The sequence below is a fragment of the Hemiscyllium ocellatum genome, chromosome 5 (assembly GCF_020745735.1).
Source record: "Hemiscyllium ocellatum isolate sHemOce1 chromosome 5, sHemOce1.pat.X.cur, whole genome shotgun sequence".
NCBI lineage: Eukaryota > Metazoa > Chordata > Chondrichthyes > Orectolobiformes > Hemiscylliidae > Hemiscyllium > Hemiscyllium ocellatum.
In genome coordinates this window covers 139,875,942-139,891,203 of record NC_083405.1, presented here as the reverse complement: position 1 = coordinate 139,891,203, position 15,262 = coordinate 139,875,942, and the positions used below count along the sequence as shown (strand labels likewise).

Below are 15,262 nucleotides of genomic sequence, written 5' to 3'. Positions count from 1 at the left end.
CTGGAGATAGATTGTAGAGGCTGAAGAAATAGAGAAAAGAGCTGAAAGACAGACACAAGGAACATGGGTGTTCCTTCCTGAAATATGTTTAAGGTAAGTTTGAAACGAGTTTGCTGTCAGAGGGATCAAGGATACAGGGAGGATGTGGGAAATTGGAGCTGAAGCCCAAAGTCAGCCCTGATTGGATAGTATGGAGGAGCCGAGTTGACAGGCTGAATGGCCTACTCCTTTCCCCATGAGTTGATGTGCACAGGTTGGCTGCGAGGGAAGAATTCGGTTTATCTGACTGACTATTCCATCTTAGCCTCATCCCAGGGAGTGAACCCAAACAGTTGTCAGAGTTGTGTCCCAGTGACAAAGCTGCTGGACATGCACAAGGCTGTAAGCGAGTGACCCCGGACCACACCAACCCGAGGAATGTTCAATCACATGTTGAACTGCAGCTGTTGGAGATCTCAAACACACAGAGAGCACTGGAGCAACTCAGCAGGTCTGGCAGTATCTGTGGAGAGAGAAAAACCGAGTCAACGTTCCCAATCCAGTTCTGAAAAAGAGTCACTTGACCCGAAATGTCTATGAAAGTGGAGGTGTTGTCACTGAATGTGTTCACAGGCTACAATCTGTTATAAAAACAGCAGCAGCGTGCATTCAGGTCTTACCCAGGATCCAAACAGAGAGAGAGAGAGAGAGCAGTGGACCGTGATAATTCTCACACCCACTAACGGGGGAGGGAGAACCACTCAGAGGCTTCCAGTTACTGAGTTGACGCCTGGCTGCAGCACCCTGGGATAAACCCACTGCTGGAAAGACAAGTAGGTACAGGATCTCTCGCTCACATTGAGCCTTCAACCATTTCAAAGCTCCTTTCACACCTTGTCTCTTTCACATGGAGCAACTTCAGCTCTGTACCCTCGCCTGTCTCTGGGCAATCGTTCATGGGGGATCGGCTCTGGGTGAGCACCATCATTCATCTCCATTTGTGTGTCTGTGTGTGTGTGTGTGTGTATGTGTGTGTGTGTATGTCTGTGTGTGTGTGTGTGTGTGTGTCTGTGTGTGTCTGTGTGTGTGTGTGTGTGTATACCTCTGACTATTCCTTTCCCTAGCACAGGCTTGAAATGCCAAAGGGCCTGTTTCTGGGCTGTAAATTTTCTTTGTTCTTTGTTCAAATCACCAGAAGCTGGACCTGACCGTTTGTAAATGTGGTGTCCCTAATGAGCTCTGGGTCGAGATGGTGACTGACTTGTCCTCCAGCAGGAAGGTTGCTCACATTCCTCTCTGCAAGATGACCTATCACTGACTCGCCTCTGCCATTCAATTCTCCACACTCCCTGCCAAACTATACCCCTCCTTCTGCCCACTGTTGAAGAGAGGCCTACTAAAACTGTCACTCTGTCAGTTAGCTCAGTTGTCTGGACAGCTGGATGACAATGCAGAGTGATGCTAACAGTGTGGGGTTCAGTTCCTGCACGAGCTGAGGTGACCATGAGAGGATTCTGATTCTCACCCTCTGCCTTTGCCTGAGGTGTACTGACCCTCAGGTTAAACCTTCCCCTCTCTCAGACTAAGGTGACTGTAATTCTCCCTCAGTCCCGTTCACTGCGTACCCCTGTGCTCACTGACTGACAGGTTCTGTATCGGTAAGTACCTCCCTATCTCTGTAGCCATTTCTGGGCCAAACGAGAGATCTGCTGTCCTCACTTCCTATCATCCGTATGACCTGCAGCTTCGCAGCTTTGGAATCCCTGTAACCTGTGTCTCTGTTTCTGTAACATCCTCCTGAAAAAACCAGCTTTCTGCTCTTAGCTGTTCATCAACTCTCTGCCAACCTGCTCCTCTGAAAATGGTCAGAATTCCCACAACACCAGGTTGATGTCCAACAGGGTTATTTGAAATCACAAGCTTTCAGAGTGCTGCCCCTTGATCATGCGAAGTGAGAGAGAAGCACACAGACACAGAATGTATGGGCCTAGAGATCAAAAAGTGGACAGTGGTGTGAGTGGAGTGCGGACAAACTGAATCTTGGGTCTGTGCGGGGGATCAGGAATGTTAAGGCTTTATACCTCGGGGCGTGCAGAAAGTATTGACATGACTGAATATCATTGACAGGCTCCAATATAGCAGTGTACGGTATTGCTACTCAGTCAAGCACTCACCGACGGGCAAACAAAGCTATCGATGGGAAGACTGATGATTCCTGCTCCATGACTAAGCAGCAAGATGACCCCTGGTGGAGGCTGGACCTCCGCCAAAAGTACCAGATATGGTCCATCAAAATAACCAACCACATGAAGGAGAGAGAGGCAGCCATCGCAGGAGCGGAAATCCGGATTGGTGACTCGGGCCAGAAAGGTGGCATCAATAACCCAAAGTGAGTGGGTGAATATGTCCTCATGCCAGTGGCTGGTGGATGTGCTGTCTGCTCACTCATACCATTCTGTCTGTCGTTTTCAGGTGTGCCACAGTGGAATCCATGCCTCTCGGAGCCACAGACATCTTTAACTGTACAGGAATGCAAGGTCGATACGTGAATATCATTCGCCCTGGAAAGAAAAAGCTGACTCTGTGTGAGGTGCAGGTCTTCGGTCAGCCCCTCTTCATAATAAAACCCTGCCAATGGTAACTGTCCAGCCATCAATAGGTCCAGCTTTCCCTCACCCATGTCTTTGTCTCCTCCTGCTTCCTTCTATATGGGCTCTGAGCATCTCCGAGCAGATCAGAATTCATTCCTCATCCCCCAAACCATCCTTCCTTGGCCACTCCAGAGGGAAGGACAGAGTCACCCACAATGCTCTGGGTCTGGAGTTACGTGTAGGCCAGACCAGGTAAGGATGGCAGGGTCCTTCCCTCAGGACATCAGTGACCCAGATGGGGCTTTATGACAATCGATGATAGTTTGCCAGCCACTGTTAACTCCGACGGTTTCTACATTCTCAACTGATCGGTTGAATTGAAATTTAACCGCAGTGAGCTGTGAACCTGCGCCCACAGGACATTCACATGAATGCCCGGATTGCTGGTTCCACCTCAGTGCCAACACCCCTGGAGGCAGCACAATCGGCCTGTTCACAATCTGTTTATCGCTGTCTTCATCAATGGCCTTTCTGTCTCCGAGATTACCATCTCACAGAATGATACACCATGGAAAGAAGCCATTCAGGCCATCTAACTTGAGATGCTAGCTCATTGAGAAAACAATTGAATTAGTCCCACGGCCCTGTCTGATCGATAGAATAAAATAGATTCCCTACAGTGTGGAAACAGGCCATTCAGCCCAACAGGTCCATTCTGACCCTCCAAAGAGTAACCCACCCATTCCTGATGAAGGGCTTTGATCTGAAACATCGACTCTCCTGCTCCTCAGATGCTGCCTGACCTGCTGTGCTTTTCCAGCACCACATTCTCGATTCTGATCCCCAGCATCTGCAGTCCTCACTTCCGCCCTGACTGATGCACCTAACCTACTCACCCCTGAACACAATAGACAATTGAGCATGGCCAATTCACCCAAACCGACACATCTTCAAACTGTGGGAGTAACTCCAAACAGAATCTGCAAACTCCACACAGGCAGTCGCCCAAGGCTGGGATCCACGCTGGCTCCCTGGTGCGGTGAGGCAGCTGTGCTAACCACTGAGTCCCCGCGCCGCTGAGTCCCCGCGCCGCTGAGTCCCCGCGCCACCATTTCTTCAAGAGCTCTCTAAGGGAATGTCTATAAGCTGCGTTTCCATAGTAACAGCTCCAGTTGCAGGAATTCCAATCATTCCACAAAATTCAGTTGGAGGACATGGAAACAACTCCCCAGATCATCTTTCAACAGGACATTCACTTCACCGAGCAGCAGCAACCTAGCTTCAGGTTTCATCGAAAGTTCAGGAAGTACAGCACTCCCTCAGCACTGACCCTCCAACAGTGCGGCCCTCCCTCAGCACTGACCCTCCGACAGTGCAGCACTCCCTCAGCACTGACCCTCCAACAGTGCGGCCCTCCCTCAGCACTGACCCTCCGACAGTGCAGCACTCCCTCAGCACTGACCCTCCAACAGTGCGGCCCTCCCTCAGCACTGACCCTCCGACAGTGCGGCACTCCCGCAGCACTGACCCTCCGACAGTGCGGCCCTCCCTCAGCACTGACCCTCCGACAGTGCAGCACTCCCTCAGCACTGACCCTCCAACAGTGCGGCCCTCCCTCAGCACTGACCCTCCGACAGTGCGGCACTCCCGCAGCACTGACCCTCCGACAGTGCGACCCTCCCTCAGCACTGACCCTCCGACAGTGCGGCACTCCCTCAGCACTGACCCTCCGACAGTGCGGCACTCCCTCAGCACTGACCCTCCGACAGTGCGGCACTCCCTCAGCACTGACCCTCCGACAGTGCGGCACTACCTCAGCACTGACCCTCCAACAGTGCGGCACTCCCTCAGCACTGATCCTCCGACAGTGCGGCACTCCCTCAACACTGACCCTTTGACAGTGCGGCACTCCCTCAGCACTGACCCTCCGCCGACAGTGCGGCACTCCCTCAGCACTGACCCTCCGACAGTGCTCACTCCCTCAGCACTGACCCTCTGACAGTGCGGCATTTCCACAGCACTGACCCACCGACAGTGTGGCACTCCCTCAGTACTGACCCTCCGACAGTGCCCACTCCCTCAGCACTGACCCTCTGACAGTGCAGCACTCCCTCAGCACTGACCCTCCGCCGACAGTGCGGCACTCCCTCAGCACTGACCCTCCGACAGTGCTCACTCCCTCAGCACTGACCCTCTGACAGTGGGGCACTCCCTCAGCACTGACCCTCCGACAGTGTGGCACTCCCTCAGTACTGACCCTCCGACAGTGCCCACTCCCTCAGCACTGACCCTCTGACAGTGCGGCATTCCCTCAGCACTGACCCGCTGACAGTGCGGCGCTCCCTCAGCACTGACCCTCCGACAGTGTGGCCCTCCCTCAGCACTGACCCTCTGACAGGGTGGCACTCCCTCAGCACACATCCTCTGACAGTTCGGCACTCCCTCAGCACGGACCCTCCGACAGTGCGGCCCTCCCTCAGCACTGACCCTGTGACAGTGCGGCACTCCCTCAGCACGGACCCTCCGACAGTGCGGCCCTCCCTCAGCACTGACCCTGTGACAGTGCGGCACTCCCTCAGCACTGACCCTCTGACAGTGGGGCACTCCCTCAGCACTGACCCTCCGACAGTGTGGCACTCCCTCAGCACTGACCCTCCAACAGTGTGGCACTCCCTCAGTACTGACCCTCCGACAGTGCCCACTCCCTCAGCACTGACCCTCTGACAGTGTGGAACTCCCTCAGCACTGACCCTCTGACAGGGTGGCACTCCCTCAGCGCTCATCCTCTGACAGTTCGGCACTCCCTCAGCACGGACCCTCCGACAGTGCGGCCCTCCCTCAGCACTGACCCTGTGACAGTGCGGCACTCCCTCAGCACGGACCCTCCGACAGTGCGGCCCTCCCTCAGCACTGACCCTGTGACAGTGCGGCACTCCCTCAGCACTGACCCTCTGACAGTGGGGCACTCCCTCAGCACTGACCCTCCGACAGTGTGGCACTCCCTCAGCACTGACCCTCCAACAGTGTGGCACTCCCTCAGTACTGACCCTCCGACAGTGCCCACTCCCTCAGCACTGACCCTCTGACAGTGTGGAACTCCCTCAGCACTGACCCTCTGACAGTGTGGCACTCCCTCAGTACTGACCCTCCGACAGTGCCCACTCCCTCAGCACTGACCCTCTGACAGTGCGGCATTCCCTCAGCACTGACCCGCTGACAGTGCGGCGCTCCCTCAGCACTGACCCTCCGACAGTGTGGCCCTCCCTCAGCACTGACCCTCTGACAGGGTGGCACTCCCTCAGCACTCATCCTCTGACAGTTCGGCACTCCCTCAGCACGGACCCTCCGACAGTGCGGCCCTCCCTCAGCACTGACCCTGTGACAGTGCGGCACTCCCTCAGCACGGACCCTCCGACAGTGCGGCCCTCCCTCAGCACTGACCCTGTGACAGTGCGGCACTCCCTCAGCACTGACCCTCCGTCTGACATTCATGTCTTTGTGTTCCTTGGCTGTACCTTAGAGCTTGGTGAGCAGCACTTTATTTGGATGTTGGACTCTGTGAATGTTGCTGTAGAAATACCAATCATTTTTTTCATGTCTGCTTGTTGGTTTCTTCCTTTGAATGAATAAATGGATTACCTTCTCACTGAATTATAACTTGTGTGTCGTCTGTTCAATTAAGACATTCACTGGACAGAATCCAAATCAGTTCAGACTCAAGTTGAAGTTGAGAGCTTTCAGATTGAGTGAGAGTTCCCTTTCTGTCTTTGGTTATAAAACAAATACAACAGTTTGAAAATGCCGACTCCGTCGTCAGTATTTATGGGGATATTTTGCAATCCACAAAACAGATGAATTCCAAGGAAATAAATAGTCTATGGACAGGAGACTCTGTCCATCACTGATCGAAATAGTTCAAGTCAATGACTAATTGAAAAAAAAACATAATTCTGTGACCAGGACTGAGGGACCTGAAGGCTGTGTTGCCGGCTGGTGCCTGGGTTTGGGATATTCCATCTGGGCTGCAGAGGAACCTGGAGTGGGAGGAGGAAGAGCCAGTGATCATGGTCCATGTAGGTACCAATGGCATTGATAAAGCTAGGGCAGAGGTTCCGCTAAGGGAGTGTGAACAGCTCAGAGCTAAATTAAAAAGCAGAGCCAAAAAGATAATCTCTAGATTACTACCTGAGCCACAAGCTGATTGGTACAGGGTCAATAAGATTAAGCAGGTAAATGTGTGGCTCAAAGATAGGTGTGGGAGAAATGGGTTCGAATTCATGGGACATTGGCACCAGGACTGGGGAAGGACGGAGCTGCTCCAATGGGCGCAGGGATCAGAATCCCGAATGAATCGCACAACTAGGGCTTTAGACAGGGTTTTAAACTGAATGGGGGAAGGGGGGGGCGGAGTGTGGGGGGGTGGGGACTCTTATAGGAGAGATTAGAAAACCCGAATTAAAGGAGGAGGTAAGAGTGCGGAGCTCAGGAGAGGTTATTAAAATCTCCAGCACTGACACAAAAAGGACAGAGTGTATGGAATGGGTTAGTGATCAAACTTCAAGCACACTGGACAAACGAGTGACAGGACTGAAGGTGTTATATCGGAATGCACACAGTGTCAGGAATAAGGTAAATGAGCGTATGGCGCAGATTGAAATTGGCAGGTATGACGTGGTGGGCATCACGGAGATGCAAGGGGCTGCAAGGGGATTAGAATTGGGAGCTGAATATTCACAGATATCCTTCCTATTGAAAAGACAGGCAGGTGGGCAGAGGGAGAGGGATTGCCTTCTTAGTACATCATGAAATTAAATCAATAGTAAGAAATGCAGTAGGGTCAGGTGATGTCGAATCTGTGTGGGTAGGATTGAGGAACTGCAAGGTGAAAAAACCCATAGTTGGAGTTATGTACAGACCTCCAAACAGCAGTCAGGAGCTGGGGCGCAAGATACTCCAGGAGATAGAATAGATGTGGAGGAAAGGCAAAGTTACAGTGATCATGGGGGATTTCAGTGTGCAGGTGGACTGAGAAATCAGGTTGGCAGTGGATTGCAAGAAAAGGAATTTGTGGAGTGTCTACAGGATGGCGTTTTGGAGCAGCTTGTGGTGGAGCTCATTAGGAAACAGGCAATACTGGATTTAGTGTTGTGCAATGAGGCAGGCTTGGTAGGGGAGCTTAAGGTCAAGGAACTTGTAGGAGGCAGTGCTCATAATATGATTGAATTGACTCTGCAATTTGAGAGGGCGAAGATAGAATCAGTGGTAATGGTATGTTATCTGAATAAATACAACTCCAGAGGCATGAGGGAGGAGCTGGGTAGAATTGACTGGGAGAGGAGCCCACAGGAAAGACAGTGGAACAGCAATAGCAGGAGTTTCTGGGAGTACTTCAGGAGACACAGCAGGGATTCATCCCGAGGGAAAGGAAGCATAGTACAGGGAGGATGAGGCATCCTGAACCCACTGTGTGAGAGATTTCATGGTAGTCACGGAGAGAACGGTCTTTGCGGAAGGCGGAAAGGGGTGGGGAGGGATATATATCCCTGGTGGTGGGGTCTTTTTGGAGGTGGCGGAAATGTTGGCGGATGATTTGGTTTATGTGAAGGTTTGTAAGGTGGAAGGTGAGCACCAGGGGTGTTCTGTCCTTGTTCTCCGTTATACTTTAAGAAATAAAGTTGTTAATTTTTACTTTAAATAGTTCTTGGCCTCTTGAATTTTCACAGATTATTTCATGGGATTAATCGTCTCTGTGTTGCTGGTTTAAATTAAGCAGGAGGGTTTGCCCTGTGTCATAACAGTGATCAATATAAAACCACCAGTAACTAACCCAGGCAGGGATTTACCAGAAACCATTTCACCCAGAGAGTGCTGAGAATGTAGACCTCTGCCACAGGGAGTGATTGAGGTGGATAATCCTGGGATATTTCCTGGGAAGCTTGAGAAGCAGATGATCGAGTAACAGATGGAAATAGTGAACAAGTTGAAGTCTGATGCTGGAAAAGTACAGCCGGTCAGGCAGCATCCGAGGAGCAGGAGAGACAATGTTTCCAACATCAGCTCTTCATCAGAAATGAGAGGTTGGCCCAAGGGGACTGAGAGGTAAATGGGAGGGGAGGGGTGTGGGGATGGGGCGAAGGCAGCTGGGAATGCGATAGCTAGATGAAGGTGGGGGTTGATGGTGATAAGTCAGAAAGGAGGGTGGAGTGGATAGGTGGGAAGGAAGATGGACAGGTCAAGAGGGTGATGCTGAGTTGGAAGGTTGGAACTACGATAAGGTGGGAGGAGGGGAGATGAGGAAACTGGTGAAATCTACAATGATGCCGTGTGGTTAGGGAATCGGAAGGTGGAAGATGAGGTGTTCTTCCTCCAGGCGAAGGGTGGTTAGGGAGTGGTGATGGAGGAGGCCCAGAGCCTGCATGTCCTTGGTGGAGTGGGAGGGCGGGTTGCAATGTTCAGCCACTGGGTGGTGGGATTGGTCGGTGCGGGTGTCCCAGAGATATTGTCTGAACCATTCCGCAAATTGGCATCCTGCCTCCCTGATGTAGAGGAGACCACATCAAGAGCAACGGACACAGTAGATGAGGTGTGTGGAACTGCAGGTAAATCTCTGGGGCCTTGCACAGAGGTGAGGGGGGAGGTGTGGGCACAGAGTTTGCACTTCCTTCGGTGGCCAAGGGAAGGTGCCGGAAATGGAGGCTGATTTGGGGGGCGGGGGTCTGACAAGAGAGTTGCTGAGGGAATGGTCTCTTCAGAATGCTGGTAGGAGTGGGGAGGGAAATATATCTCTGGCGGTGGGGTCTGTTTGTTGGCGGTGGAAATGGTGGAGAATGATGCAATGTTTATGCGAAGGTTGGTGGGGTCGAAGGTGAGGACAGAGGGGCGGGTGTGGTTCTGTCCTTATTGTGTTTGGGGGGGGTGGTTTGAGGACAGCGGTGCGGGACGTGGATGAGATGCGTTGGAGGGCATCTTCAACCACGTGGGAGGGGACATTTCAGTCTCTAAAGAAAGAGGCCATCTGGTGTGTTCTTTGGTGGAACTGGTCCTCCTGGGAGCAGATACGGCAGAGGCAGAGGATTTGGGAATACGGGATGGCATTTTTGCAAGCGATAGGGTGGGAAGAGGTGTAATCCAGGTAGCTGTGGGAGTCGGTGGGTTCGTAAAAAAATGTCAGTGTCAAGTCGGTCGTCATTAATGGAGATGGAGAGGTCCAGGAAGGGGAGGGAGGTGTCAGAGATGGTCCAGGTAAATTTAAGGTCGGGGTGGAATGTGTTGGTGAAGTTGATGAATTGCTCAACCTCCTCGTGGGAGCACGAGGTGGCGCCAATGCAGTCATCAATGTAGCGGAGGAAGAGGTGGGGAGTGGTAACGGTGTAATTACGGAAGATCAACTGTTCTACGTAGCCAACAAAGAGGAAATAGTGAATGGACAAGACGAACAGGGGACTCGCCATTCACTGGAGCAGAAATTCCTCCATGGGCCAGATGGGCTGAGTGGCCTGTTCCTGTGCAGGAACTCTGTGCCTGACATTGTGAGTGAGTTTGTACATGGCCTGAGGCAGATCTCCTGCACTCGTTAATTGTTAATGCGTCAGAGGGAACTGAGTATATTAGTTCACCCATGAACCCATAGAAACATAGAAGATAGGAGGAGGCCATTCAGCCCTTCGAGCCTGCTCCACCATTCCTCATGATCATGGCTGATCATCCAACTCAATAGCCTCATCCTGCTTTCTCCCCATAACCTTCGATCTCATACCCAGCTGCCTCTCGAATACATTCAGTGTTTTGGCAACAATTCCTTCCTGTGGTAATGAATTCCACAGGCTCACCACTCTTTGGGTGAAAAGATGTCTCCTCATCTCTGTCCTAAATGGTCCACCCCGAATCCTCAGACTGTGACCCTGAGTTCTGGACACACCCACCATCAGGAACATCGTCCCTGCATCTACCCTGTATAGTCCTGTTAGACTTTTACAAGACTCTGAGAACCTCCCTCATTCATCTGGAGTCCCACCTTCCCCGTAATCAGCCTGAGAAACCTTCAATGCACTCCCTCAAGAGCAAGAGCATCCTTCCTCAGAAAAGGAGACAATACTCGAGGTATGGCCTCACCAAGGCCCTGTGTAACTGCAACCACACATCCCCGCTCCTGTCCTTGAAACCTCTCACATGAAGACCAATATCCCATTTGCCTTCTTTACCACCTGCTGCACCTGCACGCTGACCTTCAGCAAGTGGTGCACAAGGTCACCCAGGTCCCACTGCACATTCCCCTCTCCCAGTGTACACCCATTCAGGTCGGAATCTGCCTTCTTGCTTTTACTTCCAAAGTGAATGACCTCACACTTATCCAAATTATACTGTCATTGATTTGTGCACTTACCCAACCTGTCCAGATCATGCTGAAGGATCTCTACATCCTCATCACAGTTCACCCTCCCACCCAACTTGGCATCATCTACAAACTCAAGCAGGAACTAATCTTCAGGATGTGGGCTCTGGGAAATGCAGCTGTTAACGGGAGTAAGAAGGCCAGAGAATCAGAACAAGCTGTTCAGCCCCATTGGGGTCTGCTTCACCTTCCCACAAGATTCTCGCTGACCTGATCAGCCTCAAAAAAACCCCAAAAGAACTGCAGCTGCTGGAAATCAGAACCAAAGACAGAAATACCTGGAGAAACTCAGCAGGATGGAGAGTGACACTGAGTTAACGTTTCAGGTCAGTTCAGAATTCCGGAAAGAATTCCACAAATTCTCTCCCCTGTGAGAGAAGAAGTCCCTCCTCATCTCTCCTCATGCTGAAATTATAGCAGCTAGCCCGAGACCCTTCCACAAGAGGAAACAACCTCGTGATATCTCCCCTGGCTGGGCAGTGGTTTCTCAGCCTTTGACAAAATGAGTATTTACTCAGTGAGTAATGAAATAAGGAAGAGGACGGTGTGTTTAATAGCCCTTTGCTCTGCACACAGACAGCACAACTGGCTTACAATCTCCAAACCCAGCCTGCTAAAAACCAATCGTGTTTGAATTTTGGAACACCTGTGTGAAAGGTAAGACATTTTCTGGCCATTTATTCCCTTTGGCGTCCACAGGACAGTTGCAAGATTTTGCAAATAGCTTCAAGATTGGGATAATTCAACAAATAATTGGCTGCAAGGATGGTGACAAGGGGACAGGGTCTGAGACCAGGAGAGACAGGAACAGAAGTTGGAAATGAGTGTGTCCACAAAGAGTTGGTGAGGAGTTAAATGGTGAGGTACAGACATTTCAAATGAAGTATTTAAAACCAGGAAGGTTTCTGATAGAGAAGGGGAAATGTTCTACTGGGAGGAGGGTTAGTAATCAAAGGGGCACAGGGTGAAGGGATTATCTTCCAAACAAAGTTCAAACAGACTGGGACATGTGGCTCTGCAGCTTGGGGAGAATGAGAGGTGATCTCATTGAATCCTATCGGAGCCGAACAGGGTCAATGCTGAAAGAATGTTGCTCCTCTTGGGAGAGTGTCAGAGAAATTTTGCCCAATAAGTTCGACATCACAAAACACAGCTCAAAGTGAAATTGACATGATGTTTATTACAGGATGTGTTTCATTCCCACTGCTGGAAGTGATCTTTTTGCTGTTGAGCGGTTTAAAAGCTGCAGTATGCGATGGCTGGGAATCAAACCCAGGTCAACTGCTTGGAAGGCAGCTATGCTCACCACTATACCACCACCACAACCGCAAAATGATGTTTATTACAAGTGACAACGCAGAAGAGAAACTGACAAAGGCTGACACAACTGAGAGTCTGAGCAGGGAGATCAGTATCTCTCTTCCCAGAGCTGAGGATGAGGCCAGCGTTGAGGCTAATGCTGTACCGTACAGCTGATTAAGAAATGGGGAAAGTACAAAGTAGCTGGAAATGGAGGAACCCAATTGTTAATGTCCCCTCTGAAGGGGTGAGGTGCTTCTATTGTCTTGTCCTGGGAGCAATGCCCTTGCTGAGGCCTCTGTCTGACCTGCTCATTGTGTGGCTTTCATGATGTGGAGGTGTCGGAGTTGAACTGGGGTGTGCAGAGTTAAAAATCTTACATCACCAGGTTAGAATCCAGCAGGTTTAACTGGAAGCATTAGCTTTCGGAGCGACGCTCCTTCATCAGGGGGTTGTGACGAGTGCTTCCAATTAAACCTGTTGCACTATAACCTGGAGCCGCGTGGTTTTTACCTTAGTGTGGCGTTGGTGCTGGTGGGTTGTGAAACTGCCCTCGGGGTTCAGGACCACCGTGGTGCTCTGCCATTGTTAGTAGGTGCTGGGAAGTGTATTCCCTTGTTGGGGTGTGCTGTCTGGTTTGGCTTGTCAGCCTGCTGAGGCATTCTGGGTGTTTTTTGGTGCAGTTTGGCCAATTTTGCTTGTGTGGGCCTATCTTGGGTTGGCAGGACAGCAGATCTTTTCCCACAGAGAGTCTCAGGGGACAGTCTCAGAGTAAAGGGGCACCAATTTCATACTGAGATGGGGAGGGATTTCTTCCCAGTGGGCTGAGAATCTTCGGAACTCCTTACCACAGAGTCTGGATCAGTCAGGGAATCAAGGGATACAGGGAAAACTCTGGAAGGTGGAGGTCAGCCACGATCCTATTGAATGGTGGGGCAGGCTCAAGGGGCTGAATGGCCATCTCCTGTTCCTGTTTCTGATGGTCTGACCGGTTTATGGAATTGGAAAAGATCAGGAGTGGGAATTGAGGAACACAGTGAGCTGTGACCTGGAACACACTGCCTGAAAGGGCAGTGGAAGCTGATTCAGTCGAAATGTAAATGGACTCAAACAGGAACAAACGCAGGGCATGGCAGAAAGAGCAAAGACAACGAGGATTCGCTGTATCCCCAGAGATCGATCCACAGAATTGTTACAGCACCTAAGGCAGCCATTCAGCCCATCTTGCTTGTACCAGCTTTTAAATGAGTGTAATTCCCAACACCAACCTCCTGCCTTTTCCCTCATTACCTTGTACACACTGTTTCCTTCCAAATAACCATCCAATGTCCCTCCTGAATGCATCGATTGAACCTGCCTGTTCTCGCTGAGTGAGAACATTCTCCACCCCCCCCCCCCGCTTCGTTCACACTTCACTTTTAATCAATGCCCCTCGTGTTCTTTTTTTTTAGATTAGATTAGACTTACAGTGTGGAAACAGGCCCTTCGGCCCAACAAGTCCACACCGACCCGCCGAAGCGAAACCCACCCATACCCCTACATTTACCCCTTACCTAACACTACGGGCAATTTAGCACGGTCAATTCACCTGACCCGCACATCTTTGGACTGTGGGAGGAAACCGGAGCACCCGGAGGAAACCCACGCAGACATGGGGAGAACGTGCAAACTCCACACGGTCAGTCGCCTGAGTCGGGAATTGAACCCGGGTCTCAGGCGCTGTGAGGCAGCAGTGCTAACCACTGTGCCACCGTGCCGCCCACTGTGCCACCGTGCCGCCTCTTCCTGGTATGAGCAGGAACTGTTTCTCCCTGCTCTGTCCAGCTCTGCTCCTGGTTATGAAAACCTCTATCAGACCTCTCTCCCAGCTGCCCTCTCTCTGGGGAGAACAGTCCCAACACCTTCAATCCCCCCCCCCCATCCCTGAAGTGTCTCATTCCGGAATCCATTCCTGTAAAACACTTTCTGCACTCTCTCCAATGCATTCCCATCTTTCCTATAATGTGGGGCCCACCCCCTGTACACAGTCCTCCAGCTGAGGACCAACAAGGGTCCTGGACAAGTTCAACATCACCCCCCCCAGCTATTGTACTCTCTGCCCCAGTAATAAAGCCGAGGGTCCTGCCTGCTTTATTAACTCCTCTTCCCCCCCCCCGTCCTGCCACCTTCAATGACCTGTGATGTATACCACCACCCAGCTCCCTCTGCTCCTGTATCCCCGTGAGAATTATATCCCCGACTTTATATTGTCTTTCAATGTTTTTCTGATCAAAGTGCATCCCCTCACACTCCTCTTTAGGAAACAGATGGCGTTTTGGCTTTCATTAACAGGGGGATTGAGTTTAAGAGCCGTGAGATCTTGTTGCAGCTCTACAAAACTTTGGTTAGACCGCACTTGGAATACTGCATCCAGTTCTGGTCGCCCTATTATAGGAAAGATGTGGATGCTTTGGAGAGGGTTCAGAGGAGGTTTACCAGGATGCTGCCTGGACTGGAGGGCTTATCTTATGAAGAGAGGTTGACTGAGCTCAGACTTCTTTCATTGGAGAAAAGGAGGAGGAGAGGGGACCTAATTGAGGTGTACAAGATAATGAGAGGCTTAGATAGAGTCGATAGCCAGAGACTATTTCCCAGGGCAGAAATGGCTAACACGAGGGGTCATAGTTTTAAGCTGGTTGGAGGAAAGTATAGAGGGGATGTCAGAGGCGGGTTCTTTACACAGAGAGTTGTGAGAGCATGGAATGCGTTGCCAGCAGCAGTTGTGGAGGCAGGGTCATCGGGGACATTTAAAAGACTCCTGGACATGCATATGGTCACAGAAATGTGAGGGTGCATTCATGAGGATCAGTGGTCAGCACAACATCGTGGGCTGAAGGGCCTGGTCTGGGCTGTACTGTTCTATGTTCAACATTAAACTCCAGCTGCCTCCTCTCTGCCCCCTTCACCAACGTATCAGTGTCCTTTTGCAGTCCCACACTGTCCACCTCACAATTTCCAATTC

The 15,262-nt window shown here is 51.2% G+C and overlaps 1 protein-coding gene and 1 non-coding gene across 2 annotated transcripts in view; one reads left to right on the top strand and one right to left on the bottom strand.

Moving 5' to 3' along the window:
* The first annotated feature begins 787 nt into the window (after window positions 1–787).
* The window catches only part of LOC132816255 (uncharacterized), a 35,688-nt gene continuing 21,213 nt past the window's right edge, over window positions 788–15,262 (top strand). Inside the window, exons 1-4 of the mRNA XM_060825751.1 lie at window positions 788–953; window positions 2,107–2,368; window positions 2,452–2,616; window positions 11,599–11,619. Coding sequence (XP_060681734.1) covers window positions 887–953; window positions 2,107–2,368; window positions 2,452–2,616; window positions 11,599–11,619 — 515 coding nt within the window. The 5' untranslated portion in view covers window positions 788–886. The remainder of the gene's footprint in view (window positions 954–2,106; window positions 2,369–2,451; window positions 2,617–11,598; window positions 11,620–15,262) is intronic.
* On the bottom strand, window positions 12,214–12,285 carry trnag-ucc (transfer RNA glycine (anticodon UCC)). Its single transcript has one exon. It is a non-coding gene; the product is annotated as a tRNA-Gly (tRNA).